Source organism: Podarcis gaigeae (assembly GCF_964106915.1).
Source record: "Podarcis gaigeae genome assembly, chromosome: 13".
Classification (NCBI taxonomy): domain Eukaryota; kingdom Metazoa; phylum Chordata; class Lepidosauria; order Squamata; family Lacertidae; genus Podarcis; species Podarcis gaigeae.
In genome coordinates this window covers 30370280-30398194 of record NC_139689.1, presented here as the reverse complement: position 1 = coordinate 30398194, position 27915 = coordinate 30370280, and the positions used below count along the sequence as shown (strand labels likewise).

Sequence of the window (27915 nt, the reverse complement as noted above, 5' to 3'; positions counted from 1 at the left end):
AGATTATTGTGGGGTGTGCATACCTTCAGTTTCTTATTCTTTATTTTCTATGTATTTTAGAAATTATTGGCATGAAGGAGCCATGCTTGGCAGTGGGCTTGTCCACACTTGCCTTGGGAAAACCCACTCTTTACTGCTGAATCAGAGCACACATCAATTGGGCTTTTCGTACATTGATGTATGCACTGATTCAGCGATAAAGGGTGAGTTTTCCCAGGGGAAGTGGTGGGGCAAACGGAAAACCACTTGGTCTCGTGTTTTCTAGGCATGAGACAAGCAAAGTGTGGACAAGTCCAGTGTCTTACACCAAAAGGAAGGAAACATCGGGTAAGACACAAATCTCCTAGAGCAGTGGTCTTGAACTGGTGGGTCAGGAGGACCCACTATTAGGTCATGGCCTGATCTAAGGTGGGTCATAACAGCAGTGTTACCATCATGCAAATATATGGCCAAAAAAAGCAGTAAGAAATGGGTCCCCAAATGCTTGTTTGGCTTGAAGGGGGGTACTGAACTCGAACAGGTTGAAGGCAACTTAGAGGATGCTTTCCTGGAGATATGCATGTGTGTATCATTTGTGATGACCCCAAGCTTAGCATACCAGGAGTTACTCATTTTTTGGTCACCAAACATTAATAAGCGTTTCCAAAACAAAAACTACAGTGGTTTTGAATGGAGAGGATTCCTTCATTGAGGTCAACGGGGCAGCTTCCCAGTCACCAAGACACATCATACAAAGCAAATTTTGGGGTGCACCTTTAGTTTCCTACCAAGTTTAACAATGAGGCTGCTTCAAACTTTACTGGTGAATAAGGAGCTGGGAAAAACAGTAACTGACTGCAGAATGACACGAAAACGTCCATCATGACATAAGTCACGATGATGGTGGGAATGATTTGCCTTAAGATTATATGTATGGTGTTCAGCAAGTTAGGCTGAAAGGCAATAACAGGGGCCAGGGCCGACCCACCCATGAGGCAAGGTGAGGCGACTGCTTCAGACAGCAGGATCCACATGGGCCCCAGAGCCAGCCTCCAAGAAATGCATCACCCACTGCTGCTGTAGCGCAGTCATTGAAGGCCAGATTTGCTCCCCATCCATACTCCTCTACAGTTCCCTTTTGGTCAATAGGAGGTACTGCTCGTCTCCTCCCTCCGTTTTCCGCCTTCCCCTTTTCCCCTTGAGGTGGGGAGGGGAGGGCGGTGGGCGCCATTTTGTGGTTCGCTTCAGGTAACTGTGGCCTATCAGGTTCCACGTCCACTACGCCACACTGACTTTAAATGCATGAAGGAGAAAGGGGGGGAAATCATTGCACTGCTACATGCTGAGTGCCAGCAAACATCTAACAAACGATTAACGAAGAAGAACGATAACTTTTAAGAAGCGCCTACAAAACAAAACGTGCAATTCAATCCATCGCGCTGGCGTCGGGTTCATTGGCCCAGCCCCACGCCCATCAACGCCATTCCACACGTCTATTGGTGGAACTGAGCGGTGCGCCTGCCCTCGCTTTTAAACCTGGGAGATAACAGTTTGTGCTTTTGAAGAGCGGTGTACTGTTTTTCGGCTTCTTCTTTTTTTTTTCATTTGTTCGAACGTTCAGACTTTCGTTCCGATTGGCTGCGCGAACTCTCCTTCCCCGCCTCCTTAATACGTATTTCCCTGTGCCGAACGGCGATTGGTCCGGCAGCTAAAGCAGGCCGGCGGGGATTGGTCGCGGCCGTTTGAGCGGGCTGAGGCGACGCTTTTCGAAAGCGCTCTCTCTCTCCCTCTGTGAAGCGTTTCCTGCCGCCTTTGTCCGGCCTCATTCGCAGCCGCTTGGCTGAGGGAAGGTGGTTGGCTCTGCTCACAGCGCTCGGTGACTGCCAGTCTGAGGGACTCGGCCGCTGCTCCCCTCTTAACGGTCGCTTCCCACCCCCACAATCCCCGCTAGCTCTGTTGTTTCCTCGACACCCCTCGCTCCGACTGGGTCCACCATGGACTTAGAAGACTCCTTTTCCCCGCTCAAGGTGAGTCTCCCCCCCCCCACAAAACCCCCACACCGTTATTTCACACACCCGCCCTCTTACCATCTTCCCAGTCCCACGTAACTCAATATCGACTGAGGGGTTTTCATTCAGGACAGCGCCATTGAAATTAAGCGGGCCTTAATTAGTGGCGGCCTTTAACCTCGAGCGTTGGGTCCTTCTAATTCATTCCTAATCCCAGCCATTTTACTACTTCTCTGTCTTAAAAAAAATCCAGCGTCCGCATAGATGCCTCCAATTCCCTTGTTTCCTGTTTTTTTTTTTAAATGTTTATTTTAGCTTAATATGTGTTACAACAATCCCATCATGACCCGCGGTTCCTTCTTATCTCAAAAAAAAAACAACCCTCAAAAAATACATACTGGTTTGGAGGTCTATCCTACAGAGACATTACGATGGGGACAGGCTTCTCATGGGAGGGGGTGCAGAACCTCAATTCATTGAGGTTCATGGAGCTTTTCAATATTTTTTTGTGGATCTAGGGGGGCAAATTCCTACCCAAATTCACAACAACGTTTGATTGTGGATGTTTTTGTAGCTTCAGTATATTGCTGATGCTAGACGTAATAGGTTTTCTTTCTAGACAAATATAAAGTCGTTTGAATGTGGGGATTAGTATCCCAAAACGTAAAACTGTTAATGGCTCTGCTGGATTACATCAGAGATCCATCTATTCTAGCTTCATCTTTTTAAGAGTGGCCAGCAGAATGTCACAGGCATGACATGGCGACAACTTCTTTGTCTGAACAGTCTGATGTTCAGAGATAGATGATTGAATCTCAGGCTTTTGTCTGTAAAAGGCGAGCACAATCTTTTATCCCCTTTCTCATCCCAGTTTCAGGTGTATGGGATGTTAGGAGAGGGCTTGTACCTTTGGTGGGCTGGCTAAACTAGGTGAGGGGGACTTCCCCTGCATGTAGACAGGCTCAGGAGGAAGGTGGTTTCTGCATGTGCTGTAGAAGGAAGTGAGGGGTAGATGGGGCTACTCAGCGTGGGAATGAAGCCCCTCTAAGAGAAGGAAAACTGATCCTAAACCTCTGCTGCTACTTTTGGGAGACGAAAAGGCTAAGGAGTAAGCCCTGCACAAGTCCCCAAGGAATCTGGATGGTGCCTTGTCTGCCACCTTCCAGCAACTCCTGCAGCCAAGCAGGTGTCAAAGGTATTGCTCTGTTTTCCTTTGGACCACATCAGCAAGACCAAGAGGGGTCTAGTCATATTTTTATGTGGAAATTGTTCAGTTTGGTTATGTAGTTTTTAATGTGTTTTACTTATTTTTATGACTGCTTTGCTTTATTTGAAATTATGTAAATCTTTTCATATTGTAAGCTGCCTTGAGCATTGTTTTAACTGTGGAAAGGCGGCATACAAATAAAATGGTGATGGTGATCTGGGCCGCCCAGGACCTCCATAAACACTGACCAGATGTGCTCCCTGCGGAGGTCACTTCAGTGCTTCTAACTCAGCAGTTTGACTTCACCCCCCAAATGTGCAATCTGTCTCTTGAGACAGATGCCTACAATATCTGTTTGTATTCCTTCTTTCAAAACTAGCTTGGTGGTAAATTCATGTCTTGTGTGTTTTTATTTCCATCCTACCATTGTTGTTACAGAAACCCACAAAGTTAGCTCATTTATGCAGTGACTTACGGTGTTTTCATTTTGCTTCCATTCAGCCAGTAGATGCAAACCCTAAAGTGGGTAAGATCACGGATGGAGATTCAAAAAAGAGGCTATCTGTTGAAAGAATATACCAGAAGAAAAGCCAGCTGGAGCATATATTGCTTCGCCCTGATACCTACATTGGCTCTGTGGAACAAGTGACTCAGGTAAAAAGCTTTTTGTTTGGGGAGTTAAGGTAGGGATTGAATGAGAGGGAGCTTTTCTGATTCCTTTGTTTTGCTAATTGCAAATCAAGTTCTAGTATCACAGAGCAGAGCTTAGACTGTTATAATTTGGGGAGTTGAGAGGGTGATTTTTCCACAACTGTATTCCAAGGTCATGGCATCTTAGGACACTTCCAGTCAGGCCACATGGCTTATGGGAATCACTGGACAATGCTGACCTTGTGCTCACTGAATGAGCAGAGTTAAAGTGTCTGCTTTTTACTGAATATCTTCTTATTTTTAATTATCTTTTCAGCAAATGTGGGTGTTTGATGAAGATATTGGACTGAACTGCAGGGATGTTACCTTCGTACCTGGCCTTTATAAAATATTTGACGAAATCCTAGGTATGGTGAGAGCAACATCTTTTAGTCCCAGTGGATTGAATTACAGAGGAATTGCAATTGATGTTAAGTTGGCTTGGGGAATTTTCTGGCTTATCCACAAGCTCAGTACTTTAGCAAGTTACTACTATAGCCATAAAATGGGAATTGCAGTACTGTAGTGAATGGCACAACCACAAATGCAGTTAACTTGTGATTACTGGGACTGGTTCCTAATGCCAAGCTAAGAAATATCATTAAGTACTTCATTTTTTACTAACAAGCTTTGTTTGTGTTTTCATTTTTTTTCAGTCAATGCTGCTGATAACAAGCAGAGAGATAAGAAGATGTCATGTATCAAAGTTATGATTGACCCGTAAGTCCTATTCAAATCCTTTCTGGTAAACTATTTTAAGAATTGCAGGCTTAGATTGCCCCCTGTTGTCTGTTGCTCATTTTTGCAGAATTTGTATATAAATATGACTTTCATGTCAGTTATTTATGATGGGCTTAGTTTTGAATTCTGTATTTGTAAACAAACCCAATAGTGGGTTTGCAGCTGAAAATCATAAGGTGAATAAGAATCTTGTTTGGGGTCTTTAGAGATGAGAAATTTCTGGAGCAGTGGGCAGGCGGTCATTGCTTACTAACACTTGTGTAGAATAGGGAGCTAATTCCATTAACAGAGTTTTTTTGTGTTCCTGATTCATAAAGAGTTTGGTTTCTTTTTCTAGAGAGAATAACACAATCTCTGTGTGGAACAACGGAAAAGGGATTCCTGTTGTAGAGCACAAAGTAGAGAAAGTCTATGTGCCGGCTCTTATTTTTGGACAGCTTTTAACCTCCAGCAATTACGATGATGATGAGAAGAAAGTCACAGGTAGAGGAAAACCTTAATAGAAAATATTAACCAGCTGGGAAATTATGTCTTAAGGAACTAGCCCTATTGAAAAACCTGTCTCTTCACTACAGCTTTGTCTCTTTCATTATGTGCAGAAGAGTGGTTGAAGGGTAAAGAAGAGTTGATTTAACATGCATTATTTAAAAATATGTAACCCATGTTTTACAGTTCCCCGGTTTCCTGAAAGCAGTATACTGGACAAGTTATGCTAACTTCCTACTGTTGCGCTAAAGGCAAGAGTTGAGGTATAGATGAGGGAACTGAAGTTTCAAAGTGCCTCATGGTACCAACCCTTAGCGGCATAGATATTACAGGGAAGGATATAGAAATGGGTCACATATGTGGGCTTTCTTGTTGGAACATGGGAACACTCCATTTAAGGTTTGAATGCTGAGTTTTAATCCCACTTGAAACAACAAGCAAATCTTTAAGATTGCAGCCTTGTGTATACCTGCTTGGGAGTAAGCTTCTAGTGCCTTCATTGGGACTTATTTCTGAGTAAACATGCCTAGGATTGGGCTGTATACCTCCTAAACTCTGCAAAGCTTCATGGTGTGTAAGTAACTTGATTTGTTTTATACATTGTTTTAGGTGGCCGAAATGGTTATGGAGCAAAACTCTGCAACATCTTCAGTACCAAATTTACTGTGGAAACTGCATGCAGAGAATATAAGAAGCACTTTAAGCAGGTACATGGAACCTTGTAAGGATAGGTATTGTGTGCTTTTAAGATCCTGGGCCCAAATGTTATTTGGGTACATACATGGACACATGCGCATGTGCACATTAAACCAACTTCTAAATTTACTCCACATACAGTGGTACTTTGGGTTACATATGCTTCAAGTTACAGGCTCCTCTAACCCAGAAATAGTACCTCAGGTTAAGAACTTTGCTTCAGGATGAGAACAGAAATCAGGCTCCGGTGGTGCAGCAGCAGGAGGCCCCATTAGCTAAAGTGGTGCTTCAGGTTAAGAACAGTTTCAGGTTAAGAACGAACCTCCGGAACGAATTAAGTCCTTAACCCAAGGTACCACTATATTGTAAAGGTTCAGGCATCAGCTGGTCAGCATTTTTAACTGTTGTGTTTGTACATCTTCAGTACCTAACTGAAAATTGCAAAAGTGACTAAGCTAAAAGTAGAGCCCACAAAAAATTATATGCTGTTCTTTGATTAGGAACTATCAGCTGTAGCTAAATAAATTCATCTAGTTGTTTCTGTACAAAAAATTGTAAACTGTTTTCTTCCTCAGACTTGGACTAATAATATGTCTAAGGCTGGAGAGATGAAATTGAAGCACTTTGATGGTGAGGACTTCACATGCATCACCTTCCAGCCTGATCTGTCAAAATTTAAAATGACCACACTGGACAAAGATATTGTGGCTCTAATGTCTCGGAGAGCTTATGATATTGCAGGATCAAGTAAAGGTGTCAAAGTTTTCTTGAATGGAAAGAATCTACTCGTGAGTGAATGACTTTCACTGTTTTTCTTCCCCTTTTTGGCAATGAGGTGTTGGATTGGGATTTGGGGAAACCAGTCTTAAAATGTTTTAGAGTTAATTGGATGGCTATACTCATCTTCACCTAACATGTTAACAAATGAGATAAAAGCTTTCTGCAAATATTGCAACATACCTATCTCATTTACAGATCAACGGATTCCGCAGTTATGTAGATCTGTATATAAAGGACAAGGTGGATGAAACTGGCAATCTACTGAAAGTAGTCTATGAAGAAGTGAATGATCGGTGGGAAGTCTGTGTAACAATGAGTGAAAAGGGCTTCCAGCAAGTCAGCTTCGTCAATAGCATTGCTACAACAAAGGTAACCAGCTACAGCTCTGTAGTCTGAATATGTTTAATCTGTCTTGTTTATGGCGAAACAGTTACGGTATTGCTAAATTATAGGAAAACAAATCATCCGTTTAAGAGGGGAGAGAATCTAATATGGTAGCTATTGGATTTGGAAATGAGACCTTAAACCTAACAAGTCTCCTTGATTTATTATAGAAGCATTGTAAATGTTTTTACTGTATTACATAATACAGTAAATACATAATATTATTGGGGCCATTAGCTTACAGGCCAGATCCATTCTTGAAGCTTGTTTGGAGCTTTTATTCCTCAGCCAATCTATCTCTATCTAATTAATTACTAGATATAGCAAGGGTGGAGAACCTGTGGACCAGATCCTGAGCTTCCCCCATAGGCCATTTTGACAAGTTAATGAGGCTGTTCGCTTGTCAGTCACGTGACTGTTGCATGTCCATGAAGTCAGATGAGTGACCTTCAAAGGAAAGGATTTGGAGTATGTTCCAATCATTTCCTTCTTTTGCAGTTCAGCTTGAACTCAAGTCAGGCTGATCAGCAGGAATTGGCTCCATCCAGGAGCTCTAATTTCAAAGCTGCTGAATACAAATCCTGCTTGCCAAGGCACACACTTTAAGACTCCCCAAACGCATGATATGTTGTGGTAGGCTCTCCTTGAAACTTTTATTAATTCTTGGATTTTCTTTTCGTTATAGGGTGGTAGACATGTAGACTATGTTGCTGACCAGCTTATCGCCAAACTCATTGACATGGTAAAGAAAAAGAACAAACTTGGAGTGTCAGTGAAGCCTTTCCAGGTATAAATCTCAGATTTCCCTGTTTAAGCTTAGGCTTCTTAGACCTCATTTTGAAAGTTTGCCTCTTTGCTGTCTTACAGCACCCTACAATTCTAGTTGCAGATTAGGCAATAGTTTTAACAGAAAAATTCCTTAAATAAAAGCATTGCTAGATGCTAAGGTAGATAGACCTCTTGTACCTTTAATTGTTATATAGAAAATGGAACATTGTTATATAAAACTTACCTGATACAGCTTTTGTTACCTGTGCCTGAGAAGCACAACTTGGTAAAAATGCTGCTTCCTACATGCTAGTTATTTTTGTCATGTTCTCACATCTTGTTTGAAGGCATCTTGCTTCACACACCCCTCCCCACCATCACTTTTTAAATAAACTTCTTTTGGAAAACAATTTCCATAACATGGGAATTGATTCTACTAAATGCCAAGTTAGTCAACTTAATTAACAACATGGGTACATATCACATTTGCAGGTGGGGAAATTTGAAAGATGAGGTTGTCCAATAAACTAAACATTAGTAGTTTATAACACCTCCATTTAATTCTAGGTGAAGAATCACATGTGGGTCTTTGTAAACTGCTTGATTGAAAATCCAACTTTTGACTCCCAAACAAAGGAGAACATGACCCTTCAAGCAAAGAGCTTTGGCTCAACATGCAAGTTGAGCGAAAAGTTTATCAAGGGGGTAAGTGATGGAGGGTGCATTGTGTTGTCATCTGTTTAATTGTTTTGGAGATGTCTTGAGCTGGAATTGGGTGCAAAACAAACTGAGAAGCAAAAAAGACTTCAGCCTCATGTTTTGTATCATATTTGCTTCTACAGACAGCTTTTTCTTTCTTTCTAGGTAAGCAGTTGTGGCATCGTGGATAACATTTTGAACTGGGTCAGATTTAAAGCCCAGGCTCAGCTGAACAAGAAATGTTCTTCTGTAAAATACAACAGAATTAAAGGGATACCTAAACTAGATGATGCCAATGATGCTGGTATGTATCGCAGTATGGTTACAAGCATAAAAGCCTTTTGATACTTTTTAGAAGTTAAATACCCTTCTGTACAGGAACCCAGATTCCTGACCAGTGGTGGCAACTGGCCTGATTGATGATTAAGGACTTAGAGAGAGAAAGGACTGGCAGCTTTGCTTCCACATAAGCTGCAGTTTGGGAAAGAGCCATATCCTTCCTTCTGTGCATATAGAGCTTTCTTTCATCATGGGTAAAGCTGCTGTCTGTTGTCTTGCCCAATACTCTATGCTTTTGCTAATTGTGCCTGACTGAAACATGAGACAGATCTACTCTTGACAGCCAGTCCTGATTAAACAAGATGAGCATGTAGGTAAATGGAGTTGTCTGGATTAAGGTGCTCAATTCTCATTCCAGGGAGCAAGAATTCTACCAGCTGCACCCTTATTCTGACAGAAGGTGATTCAGCTAAAACTCTAGCTGTTTCTGGTCTTGGAGTTGTGGGCAGGGACAAATTTGGAGTGTTTCCTCTGCGTGGAAAGCTGCTGAATGTTCGGGAAGCCTCCCACAAACAGGTGAGTTGGCAATACTTTGCAAACTCCATCATGGATCTTACTTGGCCTTGATTTGCTTTAGGTATTGTATATAAAAGCTGTCAACTGTTTTCTAAATTGTAACAGGAAAGAGATTGCGTTTCCAACCTTGTCACAATGGAAGCTGTTGACAAGGACAACTTGTGCTCTGCTCAGTGGATACTCACTGGATTGTGAGGTGCAAAATCTGCTTGGTTAAAGTGCTTTTAAAATGAGTTAAGCACTTTGAGCCTAGTAACCTATGGCTCAGGTATCTCCAACCATTTCAGACTCGGGACCCACTTTTAAACTAAACATACATTTGGGGGCCCATTTCTTAAATATTTTACCATATATTTGCCTGGTGGTGGTGCTCCTATTGCAATCCACTAGTGGATCCCAATTTGCCGTTGTGGATCAGTCTTCTAGACAAAAAGGGGTTGAGCCAAGTTTAAAAGCAAGATATCAATATCTGTCTAAATGGGCAGCAGGATCCATAAATTGATAGTTCATGCACTGAATCTTAGGGACGCGGGTGGCGCTGTGGTCTAAACCACTGAGCCTCTTGGGCTTGCCGATCGGAAGGTCAGCGGTTCGAATCCCTGCAACGGGGTGAGCTCCCGTTTCTCGGTCCCGGCTCCTGCCAACCTAGCAGTTTGAAAGCACGCCAAAAAGTGCAAGTAGATAAATAGGTACCACTCTGGCAGGAAGTTTCTGTGCACTGCTCTGGCTTCGGTGTTCCACTGCGCCACAAGCGGCTTAGTCATGCTAGCCACATGACCCAGAAAAACTGCCTGTGGACAAATGCCGGCTCCCTTGGCCTGTAAAGCAAGATGAGCGCCGCAACCCCAGAGTCGCCTGCGACTGGACTTAACTGTCAGGGGTCCTTTACCTCTCCCCCCCCCCCCCACCCACTGAATCTTAAAGAGAAAAACTGATCCTTTTCAGATAATGGAGAATGCTGAAATCAACAACATTATCAAGATAGTTGGCCTGCAATATAAGAAGACCTATGATGATGAAGAATCACTAAAGAGTCTGCGTTATGGGAGAATAATGATAATGACAGATCAGGTCAGTCTTTTTCTCATGGGCAAGCATATCTCCTGCCAACAGTAACAGTACAAATATTTTGTTTGCACACGTGGCTGATAAAATAGTTAAACTATAAGGGTTGGGGGTATATGAGGTGTTAGTGGAGGGGTAGTACCACTGGTGGGGGACATGTTGTGCTCCTTCTGGAGTAGTTTTGTCCACCTTTGGTCCCTACCCTGCACTCAGCTTCTAAGAACCACAGGTGAAAGCTATCAGCATGGAACAGTACTTATCTTTAGTTACCACACCTCTGTATTGCTTTATAACTCAAAATTTCTAAATAAAACAACTTTTAATTGTTAATTTTATTATGAAAATTAAAAAATGAAGCAACAATAAATGCACACTTCTAGTTACATCCCAAATGTCTGATGGAGCACCTTTAAAAGAAACCTGAAGAAAGACTGGAGGTGGGCCCTTTAAGGGAGTGTTTTAAACACCTATCAATGGAGTTGTTCCATCATGTAGCCCACCTTTTGCTATGTTGGACCTACTGTCCTTTATTTAATCCTTTCCATGTACAGATCCAACTGAATATGTAAGAATGTCCCTTGGCTCAGCCATAGTGAGTTAGAACTAGTCCAAGGCCAAGTGTTTGATCATACTGGCAATCGTAATCAGTTGTTGGCTAGCATTGGTCTCTGAAAAGATGGGTGCTGCATGCTCTTGAGTTCTACTTTCACATTGCCAGTGGCTAAAATTTGTCTTCTGAAACACTTTAGGATCAAGATGGTTCTCACATCAAAGGCTTGCTTATTAACTTCATACACCATAACTGGCCATCTCTTCTGAGACACCGTTTCCTGGAAGAGTTCATTACTCCCATTGTAAAGGTAAGCTTGCTCTCTCCCCTCCCCCCCCCACTTCCTGAGTGACCACTTGAGCCAGCTGAGAATATTTCCCCCAAATTCCACTGGTTAAAATCTTAGGTCTTAAAATGCTTTCCCATTCTTACTTATTACTTCAAACTAGGTTTCCAAAAACAAGGAGGAGATTTCTTTCTATAGCATTCCTGAATATGAAGAATGGAAAGCCAGCAATCCTAACTACAAAAACTGGAAGATCAAGTACTACAAAGGTTTGATTAAAACTATTTTTAACACAGCTAACTTGAATCATATGAGAAGTGTTGGGAGTCTGCTAGATAGTTAAGACTAGTAAACAGCCTCCGAGGAAACATGAAATATTCCATGTAAACTCTGGCAGAAAAAGCAATTGAAGGGCTTTATCTATAAACACATTTCCAGATTCTATGTAGAAAAGACAGAGAATGTGAAGGGGATATCTTGGAGCACTTAACTTACCCTAAGCAACCCCAAGGTCAGCTGAAAGTACTCTTGGCAATACCTTTGCTATACAGGCAGTGACCATTTTGCGATGAGGTTCCCCCACATGTCAGCCAAACACACATAAGCCTGCCCCATTTCGCCCTCCATTTTGTCCAAAAGGACCCGCACATTGCTGGTCATGCAACAATTGGATTCACCCAAAATAGTCTCTGCCTATAGTAACATAAACAGTTGGTGTTCTGTTTTGAACTCCCTTATCCTGGGGGCGGGGGTCTACCAGAAACCTAATATATTTTTATATATTGTATGGACTGGCATTTTGATTGACAAAGATTCAACAAAGAAGGTACTTACCTAACATTTTTGTGTCTGCTAGAGAGAGCTATGATAAGCTTACACTAGACATACCTGAAAAAGGAATCCCACTTTTGTACTTAAACCACTTTCCCTGCTGCAGTTCTTTCGAAACAGCTTTCTTCTTCCTCTTTGTAGTGTTCCATATTGGGTTGATGCACTGTTTAATATTGGACCTGGACTGCAGCTGTAGATGATACAAAGAAAATAAACTGCATAGCATGGCACCTAATAGCTATGGGATACTAACTCTGCAGCCTTTGGTTTGGTTTTTTATCTCAGGGGTGGCTAACCTGACATCCTCCAAATGATGTTGGTTTCCCATCAACCCAAACCAGCATTGCAATGATCAGGAAGGTGTGAGTTTGGAATCCAACAATATGTGCAAAAGCTTAGCCACCCCAGATTTATGTAAATGTGCATTGCTTCAAGATATATATATGAGAGAGACTTGTACACACAGTGGAGAATGTCTTAAGTTGCCTAGGTTTTATTTGAGGATCTTGGTGGTGTTATCTGTCCTTAATCTCTCTAGGTCTGGGTACCAGCACAGCAAAGGAAGCGAAAGAGTACTTTGCAGAGATGACAAGGCACCGAATACCTTTCAAGTATTGTGGCCCTGAAGATGATGCTGCGATTACTCTGGTAACAAAATTGCTCCTATCCTCTATTGCTTGGGGATTACACCTGCAAAATAGTTAGGCAATAATCATTATCTGCTTTTAAAATGTTGAGTGATCCTACCAGAAATAAGCCTTTCTCTTTTTTAAAGTTGGAACTATCTGATATATCCATATATGTCCCTGGACAAATTTGTCAAGAATTCTGCTCAATATTGATCCAGGGCAGATTCTAACATATAGTTAGAGTAAAAAAGACTTAGACACATTGCAGGATTTCAAAAAGAAGAAGAAAAAAGACCAGAGGCAATTAATATTTCATCCATCAGAGCTTTCCTGCTACTGAAGGCAAATGTGCATAACGGTCACAAATCAGATACATCTGGATTAGCACTATCCATAAGATAAGTTGCAGCAGGTTTAACTTAAACTTACAATAACTTATAATAAGACTGAAAGCTTGACATGTAAGTATGCTATGTAAAGAACAGCACACAAGAAGGAAAGAGAAAGGGTGAAACCCAGGCTCCTTTTGGCCTATTACTATAGTCAGCATGACCTTGAGTGAATAACAAACAGAACGAGTTTAAACCAGCTGTTCAGCTTCTCTGAAGGAATATCCCAAACATCAGGAGCCTTCTGCTTGTTTCTAGGCAGAATAGAAACTTGCGTGTCAACTAGAAGCTTCCAGCTTGCATCATGCAGAGAAGCTTCCAGAGTCAATTAGAATAAACAAGAGCACTACACTTTAGATAGCCTGGAAACAAACGTTCAGAAACTTCTGGTAGCTGAATCTGGCCATTTCCCATCATTAAACACCAGCAAAGCTTGGTGGTGTTTGACTTATCAAAGTTTGGAGAATGTCTTTCTGGCATGTAATAGCCCAGCATTGTGGGGGACGGGGAGCGACTTCAAGATTTTATGGCAGTTAAATTGACAGTGAAGTGAGGGGAAACCCCATCAATTACCAAAGCTGTACATATTTGCATTATGGTTGGCTGCAATGTAGATAAGCCCTCTAACTCAACGGCCTTCCGGGGTGTCTTGACTGTATTTGTCCATATTCCTGATCTTGTATGTCTCTTGATTTAAGTTGGATCCAGTCATTATTTGACTTTACTAACTTCTCTTAGTGGGCTTTGGTACTGTCCAGCTCTGAGAGAGAGTTCTAGACTGGCAACCTAAGCCTGTGGGTAATTTAGTGGAAACTGAGAAGAATTTAAACGGCTTCAGTAAGTGACAATATTTTTCTCACTCTCCATCCCAGACTAGTCTGAGTTAATCATTTTGTTACTGTCCTAGGCCTTTAGCAAAAAAAAGGTTGATGACCGAAAGGAGTGGCTGACAAACTTCATGCAAGATCGAAGGCAGAGGAAGCTTCATGGCCTTCCAGACGTGAGTTGCCATTAGAGCAGCATGGGATTCTCACTACATGGTTTGGGGAAGGACTAGTTCAATGGCAAAACACATGCTTCACACGCAGAAGGTCCAGGATGAATCCCTAGCATTGGCAGGTTGCAGGAAACTTGAGAGAGATTTCTGCCTGGATCCCTGGAGAGCTGCTGCTAGTTAGAAGGAACAGACCAGACATAAGGCACCTTCTTAAAAGACTAAGGTTTTTGACAGTCAAGCATTATTTCAGTAGTTGGCCCAGGGGGTTAATGCACTGTGGGTAAAATGCAGGACAATAGAGCAGTCACTTTTCTTTTCACTGCTTTGGAGCTAGTGAAAGTTTGCTTCCAAACACAAATAACAATTGGAGGGTGGTGATTTTCCTTAAGATTGCATCTGGTTAAAGGGACGGAGGGTTAAATTATGTCACCATAGCCCTGATCAGATCCATCTGTGTTTTTGCTTTAAAAACTGTCACATTTAACACCATGTGTTGCTTTGCCCCTCAGTGAAAGGGTAAGGAGGAAGAAGCTTGTTTTATGGTGTGGTAATGGATTAGAATGGAAGTAAAGGAGGAAGGGCTAAAGTGTTGCTAGCATATAACAATTGAAGTTTCCTGCAATTTCTTCCTGTGCCCTCTTGAGCTCAGAGTTTGTTGCATGCATGTTCATCACTGTACAGCAACAAATACCCAGTTGCCAGGGCTAAACACAGACCAAGCTTTTCACAGCGGTTGTCATATTAAACATAAGACCTCAATGCAGGCAGTTAACATTTTTTTTCACTTGGGAGTCAGCAGTGATGAGCTCAAATGATGACTGCATTGCTGGATCTGCCCTTTGCTAGCAGTTCTCAGTACCTATATATGTTTGCATCAGGGTATATTGTTTCCTTTGTGCTATGATGGGGGGGATAACACTTGAAGGCTACTATAGTAGAGGCAACAGTTTTGAAGGTTTGATAACTTAATCTTGCTTTGTCACTCGTAGGTTTACTTATATGGCAAAAGTACAAATTACCTGACCTACAATGATTTTATCAACAAAGAACTTGTCCTCTTCTCAAATTCTGACAATGAGCGATCCATCCCATCACTGGTTGATGGTAAGTTATCTGTTATACTTCTTCATAATCTAAATCAAGTTTCCTATTATTTCAAACATAGTTCCCCTTATAAACATAGCTGTCATTATTTTATTAGCAGACCCAGGCAACAAGGACAGGTTGAGCGGGGGGGGGACATAATAATAACAACAGGTGTAAAAGTATAATAATTTTATTTTGAACACTCCTGCTTGAAGCAGAATTCAGAGTACAGTATTTGAAAATGTAAACTACTTTAATTATTTGCTGTGATATAAGGTGGGTGGGTGAGTGTATAGAAAACCAGTGGTAAGAAAACAAAAATAGCTTACTGCACTTCTGTTTGCACCTAAGTATTCAAAGTAATGCAGCATTGGAGAGAGTTTGGGGTTTTTTATCCTACTTTTCTACTAATTTATCCAAGCAGCCTGTACAGTAAAAAACAAAATACACCATAGGAATAAAAACAAAATTAAAAAATGTGTATCAATAACCACTAAAATGTGGGAGCAGCATTTGTCTATAGGTACCAAACTATCAAGAAAGTTTCCAGGGAATCTGTTGAGTGCTGAACTGGCATCCTTGCCTTAACTGAGAGGTGCTGGATATCGAAGGAAAGAAGCCTATTGCTTGACTTGAAGCAATCTTCTTGTCATTCTTTTCAGGACTAAAACCAGGTCAGAGGAAAGTTCTGTTCACATGCTTCAAACGAAATGACAAGCGGGAAGTGAAGGTTGCCCAGTTGGCTGGATCAATAGCTGAGATGTCGTCTTACCACCATGGAGAGGTAGTTAAAATGTGGGTGGGGATTGGGCAAGTAATGACCATGAGCTGCCAAGGAAGCAGTACTACTGCTCAAACAGTGTTTACATAATCAGACTTGTATTTGTTGTTGCTTTATAGTGATATTGCTTGATATTGATGTTATTAAATGTCAACCCTGCTCTGTCCCAAATGGTCTGAGCAGCATGCACAAATGCTTAAAGCGTCTGTCAGTTTCTGTTCTTCTGGCCGATGTTTGTGGCCAGTGTAATCTTCCCTTTGCAGAACTATTTCTTCAGTCCCAGGATGGTGGCCTTGTCCCTCTTTTAAAAGGAGATGCTTTCAGCTTCAGTTTGTTATGTTTTGGTTTCAGAACTCACTGATGATGACCATCATCAATTTGGCTCAGAATTTTGTGGGCAGCAACAACCTCAATCTGCTTCAGCCCATTGGCCAGTTTGGCACCAGGCTGCATGGTGGGAAAGACTCTGCCAGCCCTCGATACATCTTCACAATGCTCAGGTTAGCAACTCACTGTCCAACTTCTGCTTTCTTGGCTTTGTCTGGGTTGTTTTGAAAGATATAATGGTGGTTTTAACATGTTCCTAAATCTAATCACTATGATAATCTTGATGTAGCATGCCCTACAGCAGGAGGCTTAGCAAGATGGTCCTCTATCCTTCCCAACCTGGCACTTTTCCTATTTCCAGGATTCCTATCTCAGAACTGTTTTAAGCACAAGCCACTTTCTTTTCTAGCTCGTTGGCACGTTTGGCTTTCCCACCAGCGGATGACAGTGTGCTGAAATTTCTGTATGATGACAACCAACGGGTTGAGCCTGAATGGTACATTCCAATCATTCCCATGGTGCTAATCAATGGTGCTGAGGGCATTGGAACTGGCTGGTCATGCAAGATTCCCAACTATGATGTCCGAGAAGTGGTGAATAACATTCGGCGCATGCTAGATGGAGATGAGCCACTTCCAATGGTAATGCAAATGTATTGATGGCTGAGTGAAATAGGACTGATCATAAGAGAAATGCTAATTGGCATGTGTGGGGCAAGGGCAGATTGTTGCTTTCTAGCATGATACTTCAGCACCTCAATTTGTGAGCCATGAGATTTCAGCCCTTGCAAGTTGACAGTGAATGTTTACTCCTTTTGATGAAAGTTTTAGTGATACAGTCTTGAACATTCTAAAATGATGAGTAACCTTTGCATTCTGAAGACATCCCTCTTGTTCTTCATTAAAATCCAGTGCCTGCTCTTTTCTCTCTATATAGTGGTACCTCCAGTTGCAAACAGGATCCGTTCCGGAAGTGGCTGCAACCAAGGAATTTGCAACTGGAGGACCACTTCTGCATATGCGCGAGCAGGAAAATACTCCTGAGTTTGCCGCTTTCACAACCCAAGCCCGAGTGTCCACTGTACAAGTACAACCCTCCAGCAGCAATTCTGCTTTTGCCTGTTTTTCCTACAACACTGCTCTTGTCTGGCCAAATTTGCAAAGGAGTTGAGCTGGTCTTGCTGAATTGGAGTCAGAGGACACTGTACAAACTACAAAACTGAGTGCTGTTTGGCTTACTCTGTTACAATTTCCTCTCTTTTTTTAAAGCTTCCAAGCTACAAAAATTTCAAGGGGACAATAGATGCGCTGGGACAAAACCAGTACCTTGTCAACGGGGAGGTGTCTATTCTTGATTCGACCACCATTGAAATTTCTGAACTTCCTGTTCGGACATGGACCCAGGTGAGATGTTTAATTTTCTACTATGCTCCTAGAGCCTTCCTGATGAGGTGGGGGAAAGGTACAAAGTACTGACCTCTTGCTTGCTTTCCCCACCCTTAGGTATATAAAGAACAGGTTCTGGAGCCTATGCTGAATGGCACAGAGAAGACTCCCCCCCTAATAACAGACTACAAAGAGTATCACACTGACACCACAGTCAAATTCATCATAAAAATGAGTGAGAAGAATCTGGTGGAGGCAGAGGCTGCTGGTCTACACAAGGTCTTCAAACTTCAGACTTCTCTTTCCTGCAACAACATGGTATGCGATAAGTGGGTAGGGAAGTGCAAGTATCAAATGAGCTCCATGCAGCCTTCTGAGCCATGATCCATATAGGTTTGCAGGTTACAGACTTCTGGGTTTTTGCTATTTGCTCCAGGTACTCTTTGACCACGTTGGGTGCCTGAAGAAATATGAGACTGCAGAGGATATTCTGCGGGAATTCTATGAGCTCAGGCTGCGCTATTACGGCTTAAGGAAAGACTGGCTTGTTGGGATGTTGAGTGCAGAATCTGCAAAACTGAACAACCAGGCTCGCTTTATCCTCGAAAAAATAGAAGGCAAAATAGTGATTGGTAAGTAGGTATTGCCAGAGCTTACCATGAGCAGTTTCTTATCTTGAAGATGGTAGGGCAGCTGGTTCCACTTCTGAGGCTGGGGCAGGCAAACTCAAATTCATTTTCACTGGAGGAAAAGGCTCTCCTTCCAGAATTCAAACCTGCTTCAGATAGAGAGGCTTCATTTTCTAAAGATGCACCTTGAAATAAACCGTATACTAATGTTTATTTGTGACACCCCCCCCCCAATTAATCCTAAAGTGATAAAACATGAACTATGCCTTGAGAATGAGGTAGTTGAAAATGGGACAGGAGAATGAAGTTAAGTCAATTTGATTTTGATTTTCTCTATGTGGTATGCAAATTGACCTTGCTCCTTCCTAATAGAGTGTCCAGATTGCTAAATTGATATACCCATTGATTTTTGGTTGCTTGTTCAACTGGTTTCATTCATTCCATGTGGTGACCTGAAAATACGTGTGTGGTTTTTTTCTAGAGAATAAACCCAAGAAAGAATTGATACAGGTCCTTATCCAGAGGGGTTATGATTCTGATCCAGTAAAGAAATGGAAAGAGTCTCAACAGAAGGTAGTGTATCTTCTCTCTCTTCCTTTTAATTTAGCTGTTCTCCAGATTCTATGTCCTTTGAAGGGGATTCCACCAACCCTACTTCCATGGCAGGTGCTGCAGCACAAAAATAATGCAAGTATTATTAAATTTCTGTGCCGTTCTTCAGCCAAAGATCACAGGACAGATTACATTAAAAATCCCAAATTTACAATATTGAATCATAAAAGGCAATATTTTATTCAGAATTTTAATACCTAGTAATGTTTTTAGTTTTTATTTATGTGTGATGTTTTTCCCCTGTTGTTTTGCCCTGAGTGTTTTACAAATATCCCAAATAAATCTTCATCCTGAATTTCACACTGTCTTAAGAATGACTGGCCTTTTTAAGGGAGAAAGGCAGCCCTATTGCAGTAGACATGGCTGATGTAGTGGCAGGTAATTCTATCTTTGCCCGGGGGGTGTTGCTATTGAGTTCAGCAGGCAATTACTGCTGCTTTCCTCAGTCCAAAATAAAGTGTTGGGCAAGAGGTACATTGCCATGGATAGCGAGCAGCCTCAGCAAACAGATCAACTTTCTCCATTCTAGGGCAATGAAGAGATTGATGAAGAAGAGGGAGACAGTGATAAGGAAACTGCATCTGCTGCAGCCTCTGGACCAGATTTTAACTACCTTCTGAACATGCCTCTCTGGTACCTGACGAAGGAAAAGAAGGATGAGCTCTGCAAGCAAAGGGGTGACAAAGTAGGTGAAAGAGCTGTTACGGAGAAACTTGAGAGATGACATTGTTGAAGACTCAAATACGCATTCAGCTGTTTCTCCTAAATATTTCTTCCTCACTGGTTCTTATTAGGAAATGGAGCTGGAAAACCTGAAACGAAAGGCTCCTAATGACTTATGGAGAGAAGATCTTGCTGCCTTTGTTGAAGCTCTTGAAGTAAGTAACTCTGGGGGAAGAGTAGCTGACCAGTTATTCAGTTTACAGCCTATTTTGATCCATCATAGCAGTAATCTCTCTTAAGGGTGGGAAGAATGTGAGCATTCAGCAGAGTTCTGTCATCTCAAAGAATCTGAAACCCCACAAGTAAGAATGCTGCTGAGGCTGACGGTGGCCAAGGGCTGCCCCAGTGGCAGTTGCCGTCTGGCCTATGCTGATATGAGCATTTTGCTTGCTTGCTTCCTTTGGGGTGGACTGGGCTTTGGTTACACCAAGATTTAAAATCCCCATGCTGCCCATTCTTGCTTCTGGTTGTTTAGCCCACTTTCTTTCTACCTACCTACCCCCTCTAGGAGCAAGAAAACAAGGAAAAACAGGATGAGATGGCTGGGACTGCAGGCAAGGCCACCAAAGGGAAAGGAGGAAGGCTGAAAGTACAGAAGCAGCAGCTGCAGGAGATTATGCCCTCTCCACATGGCCGGAGGGTCGTCCCCCGTGTGACTGAGGAGATGAAAGCAGGTGCAGAGAAGAAAGTAAAAAGGAAAATCAAGGTAACAGAATATTAGCCTCTGTTAAGCGGTATGTGTGCGTGCGCACGCTATTAAAGTGTATTATGCATATGTATATATTCCCACTTTCTTTGATACCTTTGTCCTGTCATCCATTGTATGTATAGTGACCAATTTCCCCCTTTGCTTACCTGTAGAGTGAAACAACTGAGCCTAATGGGATTCAAGAAGAAGATGGACCAGCATGCGATAAGGAACCATTGACTCTTAAACAAAGATTGGCAAAGAAATTTAAAACAGAACCAGGTAACACCTGCTCACAAGTGTCATTCATTTTCTTTGGTAGCTTTTCTTTAGTAGATTAAGCTTCATTTAGGTTTTAAAGATTGTTTGGATATTTGTATTTAGCAAAAAATAATGTGCATGGGTGTAGATGCATCGTCTTTTAGTGCTCAATACTTTTTTCTTTTGGACAGAGCATGCATTGTCTTAAAATTTAGCCAATCTGTTTAACTTAAGGTACCAAGAAACAATCCACACTGCCATTCAAGCCAGTAAAAGAAACAAAGAAAAACTCTTGGTCTGACTCGGAATCAGACAACAGTGGTGGTGGTGGTGGTGATATGGAGGTTGTGCTGTCACCTGAAAACATGTCAAGCTGCCCAGCAAAAGGTAGGTTTATGGTTAAAAATGATGTGGGAACTTTTGCTTGCTGCTGTACTCTTGCTATAATTAAATTGCCTTTGTTAAATATCCTTGGTTTAATTTTATTTTTTTAAAAAAGGAAAGTTTGGAGCTTTGGAAAAGTGATTAAGAATGTTGATTCTACTTGACAGCATTTTCTAAGGCTACAGTCCTACATACATTTATCTAGTAGTAAGTCCCGCCAAACTCCGCAGCATGTACTGAGCTGGCATGTGTAAGGTTGCAGCCTAATTTTCTTCCATTTCTTTCAGCAAAAGCAAAGTGTGTGTCAGATTCGAACCTCAGTGACACTGGTGGTGACATCCAAGAATTGGTTGAGAATGCTGCATCTGATGAACAGAATACTATTTCCATGTGAGTGAAGTACACACAAAATGTAATTCTTGTTAAAGGTAAAGGACCCCTGACAGTTCAGTCACAGACGACTGTGGGGTTGCACTTTACTGGCCGAGGGAGCCAACGTTTTTCCAGGTCGTGTGGCCAGCATGACTAAGCCGCTTCTGACGAAACCAGAGCAGCGCTGGAAACACCGTTTACCTTCCCACCGGAGCGGTACCTATTTCTCTACTTGCACTTTGGCGTGCTTTCGAACTGCTAGGTTGGCAGGAGCAGGGACAGAGAAATGGGAGCTCACCCTGTCGCGGGGATTCGAACCACCAACCTTCCAATTGGCAAGCCCTAGGCTCAGTGGTTTAGACCACAGCGCCACCCGCTTCCCATCTTGTTAGGTTATAATAAAAAATACGCAAAAAAGGTGGCAATCTACTTGCACTAACCTCATGTTACCACAAAGCTCTTCATAATGGGGTGAAGCAAACAAAAGAAATGAAAAAGCGAGAGGTGTCTGGTTTGTAGGGTTTGTTGTCACTTCAATACCATGCTATTTGTCCATTCAGTCCTATATAGTCTATTTCTATACCGTAGGGAGCAAACACATGGAAATGGGGAGAATTTGCTCCATAGTATGTATTATATGTTCTAGGAAAGCCAAGGGACGTAAAGGCAAAGAAGCCATCAAACCACAAGGGGTACAGAGCACCATCTCCAGTAAGTACCAGTCAAGTTTAACATCTATTGTTAGCGCAGCCAGGCATCGCTCTTTATTAAAAAATTAATGTTCTGGTGCGTAAAAGTAACAATATCATACCATAGCTGCATGTGATTAAATCGGTGTTACCATGACTACCAGCAATATGGGACTGCCGTTAAGTGACTTTCTCATTTTTGTATCTCCACCCCCAGCTGAAAGTAGATAGTTTACTGCAGGGGTCAGCAAACTTTTTTAGCAGGGGGCCGGTCCACTGTCCCTCAGACCTTGTGGGGGGCCGGATTATATTTTGGGGGGGGGGATGAACGAATTCCTATGCCCCACAAATAACCCAGAGATGCATTTAAAATATAAGGACACATTCTACTCATGTAAAAACATGCTGATTCCCGGACTGTCTGCGGGCTGGATTTAGAAAGCGATTGAGCTAGATCCGGCCCCCGGGCCTTACTTTGACTACCCATGGTTTACTGTTTCTCACTTCATGCAAGAAGCATCTGCTGGCCAATTCCTACAAGATTTTTTTAAAGCCTCAAATTGTATGGAATAAAAGTGCGGAATCACCAGAATTTGAAAAAAACACACCTTACTTTTTATTTTTAGTTTTAATGGGATTTTGTAGTGCATAAAGCTGCCAAAATCACTGCAGTCCAAGGTTAAGAGCAGCGGTCATTATTGTAATATGACAGATTGCAAGGGCTTAAAAAATGAGAAGGAAATCCCATCTGCATACAAAAGAACTGCCTAATACTTTCATATTTATGTTTGTGCTGATATTTCCCTGCATGGTCTCTTTTCTTTGCAAGTTCTGTAAACAAAAGGATTTTGAAGCTTTGAGGTATATCTTGTTACATTGTTTTGGAACGTTTGGTAGTTTTGCTTACTCCAGAGCTTTCCAAACTGTTTATCACGACACGTTAGTATGTTGGCTGCAGTGTGTAGGTGTGTCACACGCTTGTCCTGGGCTTGAAAGGGGTTTACTAGTTTCCTAGTAAGACTGAATTGCTGTGTCACGAAATGAGGCATGTCTAAAAAGTGTATCACCAACATGAAAAGTTTGGAAAGCTCTGGTTTACTCCCTTGTAAAGAAGCAGTGAATATGTTCATCTACATGTTCATCTTAAATCACTCTGAGGGCTACTTTTACATTTTTATTAACTCAAGAGGACCATATTTCTTCAGAGGGGCCATTTTTGTTACCATTTTAACTGCCATTTTCTATAGTGCACCTGCTTTTAACTGCTATACTTCTAGCTGGCAGATACTTTTTTCTCTGCTTCCATCATTATATTTGCTTGAGGTTTTTATGTTGGTGCATTTCCGTGGACTACAATATTTGTATCCAACAGTGTGGCTGTAATTGGACTTCCCTTAGGGAGGTGCAGAGATAGCAAGAGGACTGCAGTCAGTCAGTCCATGGGTCTTATGCTGTGCAGGCCTGGCATTGGGAGCATGTTACAATGTTTGCATTGTCTTTCCCCTTCCCTGTTTCAGAGCTAAAGAGATTCATATCCTTGCCTGTGGATGTTTGCAATCTTTTAAAAGTGGCTTGGTTTGTTCTCTGTGCAAAAAAATTCTATACTGAATTTTTCAGTATAGAATTCATGATGTTTAGGGCATGTTAGCTTAGTGGGGACTTTTCTTTATTCAAGTTCACGTTGAGGACTATGATGCAGGCAAACCAGTTGCAGCAGCCTCTTCTCTGCCTGCTACCCTTGATGTGCCAGTCAAGCCTGCTCCCAAAAAGAGAGCTCCAGCCAAGAAAACAGCAAAGGTAGCTGAAGGTAAGATTACCACTGATGTCTGCATGTTAAAAGGTGAGTATTCAGGTCTTTGGTTCTGGCTTACACTAGAATAAGAAGAGTTTGGATTTGATATCCCGCCTTTCACTCCCCTTCAGGAGTCTCAAAGCGGCTAACATTCTCCTTTCCCTTCCTCCCCCACAACAAACACTCTGTGAGGTGAGTGGGGCTGAGAGACTTCAAAGAAGTGTGACTGGCCCAAGGTCACCCAGCAGCTGCATGTGGAGGAGCGGGGAATCAAACCCGGTTCACCAGATTACGAGACTACCGCTCTTAACCACTATACCACACTGGCTTCTACATAGGTGGAAGCAGAAACTGCATGATGGAGGTTCACGGTTTCACTGATAAGCTTAGAAATTAAGGGTCTGGAAAAGATAAAGTCAAATCGATTACTCTAGTTCTGTAGTTAGTTCTCCTGCCCACCTAGCAGTTCGAAAGCACGTCAGAGTGCAAGTAGATAAATAGGTACCGCTCTGGTGGGAAGGTAAACGGTGTTTCTGTGCACTGCTCTGGTTTGCCAAAAGCAATTTAGTCATGCTGGCCAGATGACCCGGAAGCTGTCTGTGGACAAACGCCGGCTCCCTTGGCCAGTAAAGCAAGATGAGCACTCAACTCCAGAGTCGTCCGCGACTGGACCTAATGGTCAAGGGTACCTTTACCTATGGTTAATTCTCATGAAATAAATGAAGTAGTAACTGTTACCTTGAAAAGGGATATTATTCTGAAATCCATCAAACCTCTATTGACCATTTCTTCTGCCCCTGGAAGTTAACACATCATTTTTTTTCTTGCAGAGTTAGTGACCATTTTGGGCTGAACATGTCTTATCTTAAAAAGCCGAAATGTGAACAAGCCAAGATTCCGTAGGTTTTTTAGTAGAGCCTGTTCCGTTGTGGAGTTGCTCACACAATTAAATAGCCATGTTTCTTTCCTGTCGTTGAAGCACATAGTTGTTTCCAGCCTCGACTGTCATTTGAAAATGGTGGCTATACCTCAGTTTTATCAACTGTAGTTTAGCCCTTTGTTGGCTATTAACACTGCCTTAACAGTTACCGGAATGAGTTTCTGAAGCAATGGCTTGAAAACATTGTGGTAGATCCAGGTTTTTGTCGGAAAGAAACAGATTTCACTGATTCTTTTGCTCTTAGGCAATCAGCCTTCTATTATGGATGCTTTCTCTAAGAAGAAGGCAACCGCAAAACCCAGGAAGGCAACAGCAAAGAGTTCGGAGTCCAGCACGGATGAAGCAGCCTCCCAGAAGTGTGCACCTCCCAGGATGAAGAAACCTGCCAAAAGGAAGGTTTCTAGCTCTGACGACTCTGATTCTGACTTTGGCCCAGCTCTTAAAAAAACTACAGCAATTAAGGTTTGTTTGCCCCCATTTTTGTTCTCTAAAATTACTCTCCATCTTTTTTGTTGCCAGTTAAGTATAGAAGGAGAATGTTTTTAAGGCATACCTAAATGCCAGAATTGAAAGAGCAAGGGGGAGTGGAAGTGCCATAGTTTTAGGGTGCCACTGAGGTCGATTTTGGCATATGGGCAGATACGGGTGTTCTCCATAACCTATAACAAATTCTAAACATTTTTATTAACCATACATGGGCCTCGCACCATCTTGTTCACCTTGAAGTCCTAGCTAAAAGTGCATCAGTATATGTTGGTGACTGGTTATGAGTGCCCTAAACAAGTTAACATGGGGCAAGCCTGCAGTGCTCTGCTCTGCAAGGAAACCACACCCTTAATAAAATATGTAGTGTTTTATTTCGGGTGTGCTGTGGAATGACGTGCCCTAGGGCCTGTGGCTGAAGTGGTTTCTCCTACATAAACCAGGGATATTAGTCTATCCCTCAGAGTGCTTGTAGAGCACTAAAAGTTTTTCTTCCCCACAACTGATGCATTAATGCATCCATGTTCCATAAGGAGGGGCTAGTTGTGGCCATTCCTGAGCCCACATAATACCTATGAGAGCTAACCAGGCCCACTTTTTTTTTCCTTTGCAGAAATCCAAGAATGTTGATGAGTCATTTTCCCTTGAATTAAGCTCGGGTGAGGACTCACCTTTTCCAACTGTTGCACGTGAAAGGTTGGGTCGAGCCAGGAAAGTTGTCCAGTACCTTGAGGAATCGGACGACGAGCTATTGTGAACTGAAAGCACCTTGTTCAAAAATGGGGTGTCTGCCTTTTGATGTTTTAACATTATGTCTGTCCCTGTAAATATTTGACCCTGTTCACTATCATTTTCATCTTAATAAACATTTTTTTTCCATTGGAAGTTGTCACTTAGAAATTCTGCTACTTCTGAATCACCATGTTTGTTTGTTTTTGTGCTAAAGAAAAATACATTGTGGGGAGGTGGAGTGCGCAAGTTCACCGTAGCATGTTCTTGTAACACTAAGCCAGAGATGGGATCCCATGACTCTAGAATTGTTGGACTACAACTCCCATTATCCCCAGTCCAAGCAGGGATGCAGAAACCTCAGGCCACCGACTGTATTTCCCCAGTACAAAAGATTCATGTATACAAAAGTGCCCTATGTTCTAATTTTGCCCGTTTGGGTCAGGGCCTTAATGCACATTATTAAACACCAGGCAGTCACTTCTGATGGTATTTACCTAGATCCATATTAAAGCTGAACATTCTCCCTTTGGTACTTAAGATGCATTGTGTTTTCAATAGAAATTAGGCTGTGCTACATTCTGGCACTTCCTGCATTCCAAAAAAAATCTTTTTGTTGTAGAAACCTTGTCATCCTTTGCTCCAGACCAGGGACATTTTTGAAATCCTTGTCAGGAGAGCCCTCAAATGTTACCCTAATTGTGCCAAAGAGTTTCAGGACCTCAGATGTGTCTTCTCTTGAGTCAGAAATCTCTAAGGAAGTCAAGTCTTGCATTGGATTTTTGCAATGTAGCTTATTGCAGCCAATATTGATTCATAACAGCACATGAAGGGAAACAGATGGCTGAGCATCTCTTTCTGGAAAACTGCCACTTCAGCTTTCTAAGGTAACGTTCCTTAAGACGGTGGTTTGCAATAAGCTACACTTATTGGTAGCTTGTCTCGAACTTAGCTTGTATCAGTGGCAGGGAAGGCCTGAGCTGAGCTTATTAATAATATCCTTATCCAGTTATTTTACTCCTGTTTTTCTAATGGGAAAATGATGTGGTATAGAGCAAGAATTGCCAGCATGCTGCCCATGGGCACAATACTCTCAATATTTCCTCCTGGCACCCACTTAGCCTCTGAGCTCTCACTGCCCCTTATGGGTGACTCCAATCTAGACTATTGAATGTTCCGCTTGCCACAAAGAGGCTTCAATGAGGAAACCCCTCCTTGGGGGGGAAGTGACACTGTTCCTTTGTCCTGTTGTCCAAGAAAGGGGATTCCCAGTAACAGGCTGCCTTGCTCCCGACTAGGAACAGAACATTGCAGGTAGGAGAACAAAACTTCTCTGACTCTTGCTTGGTGTCCTGAGAATGAGGAAGATGAATTGTTAATCCGTGGAGGTGTCGGTGGCCTTGCACAATTGACCCTCCATGTCACTATGGAAGCAGGACTTCCCCGCTCTCCTAAGCCCAGTAGTAATGACTCAAATTGCTTGCAGGGGTGCTCCTTGTGCAGACATAGCACTGCTGTAGGCTAATTACTTTTGGCTTAGACCATGAGACACCCCCCTGCCAAATGCCAGGTGAAGAGCTTAACAATCAAGCCAGGTGAAGGGAGCTTAACAATCAAGCCAGGTGAAGGGAGCTCATCAATTCTCATGACTGGGGCAAACAAAAGCCATAGGGCTTAAGCCTAAACTGATGTAGGTGCTGCATAGCCTTGCCAGAATGAGGTTGACTGAGGTGCTACTACATCCCTGGGGGTCCCAGCAGCTGGAAGAAGAGGCTCTTGCCAGGTATGTTCTGTCCTTGTTTAAAGAAGGGATTGTTTGCCTGGTATCCTTGTGTAAAAAGGAGGGCCTGGTATGTTAGTCTGTCCTATTCCTGTGTCCTGCTTTATTCCAGTGCTTCCCAGTTGGCTAAGTACTGCAAACCCCCTGTTTTTCAAAAACAAAACCATGGACCCCCTACTTTTGAAACCTTTGGTATCTGGTAGTTTTTATTAT

At 42.3% G+C, this 27915-nt stretch overlaps 1 protein-coding gene across 1 annotated transcript; it reads left to right on the top strand.

Moving 5' to 3' along the window:
• Positions 1 to 825: 825 nt before the first annotated feature.
• TOP2A (DNA topoisomerase II alpha) lies at positions 826 to 26078 on the top strand. The gene is made up of 35 exons (XM_083708622.1): positions 826 to 2006; positions 3697 to 3849; positions 4163 to 4253; positions 4542 to 4605; positions 4964 to 5109; positions 5722 to 5819; positions 6384 to 6596; positions 6784 to 6957; positions 7658 to 7759; positions 8308 to 8445; positions 8605 to 8743; positions 9137 to 9294; positions 10240 to 10365; positions 11109 to 11219; positions 11359 to 11464; positions 12565 to 12674; positions 13952 to 14044; positions 15031 to 15145; positions 15790 to 15911; positions 16260 to 16408; positions 16645 to 16876; positions 17504 to 17638; positions 17738 to 17938; positions 18057 to 18252; positions 18731 to 18822; positions 19391 to 19546; positions 19656 to 19739; positions 20093 to 20290; positions 20446 to 20554; positions 20768 to 20920; positions 21205 to 21307; positions 21936 to 22000; positions 23654 to 23785; positions 24955 to 25172; positions 25807 to 26078. The coding sequence occupies exons 1-35, from the start codon at positions 1974 to 1976 to the stop codon at positions 25948 to 25950; spliced, it is 4659 nt and encodes a 1552-aa protein (XP_083564748.1). The 5' UTR covers positions 826 to 1973; the 3' UTR covers positions 25951 to 26078.
• The last annotated feature ends 1837 nt before the right edge of the window (positions 26079 to 27915 follow it).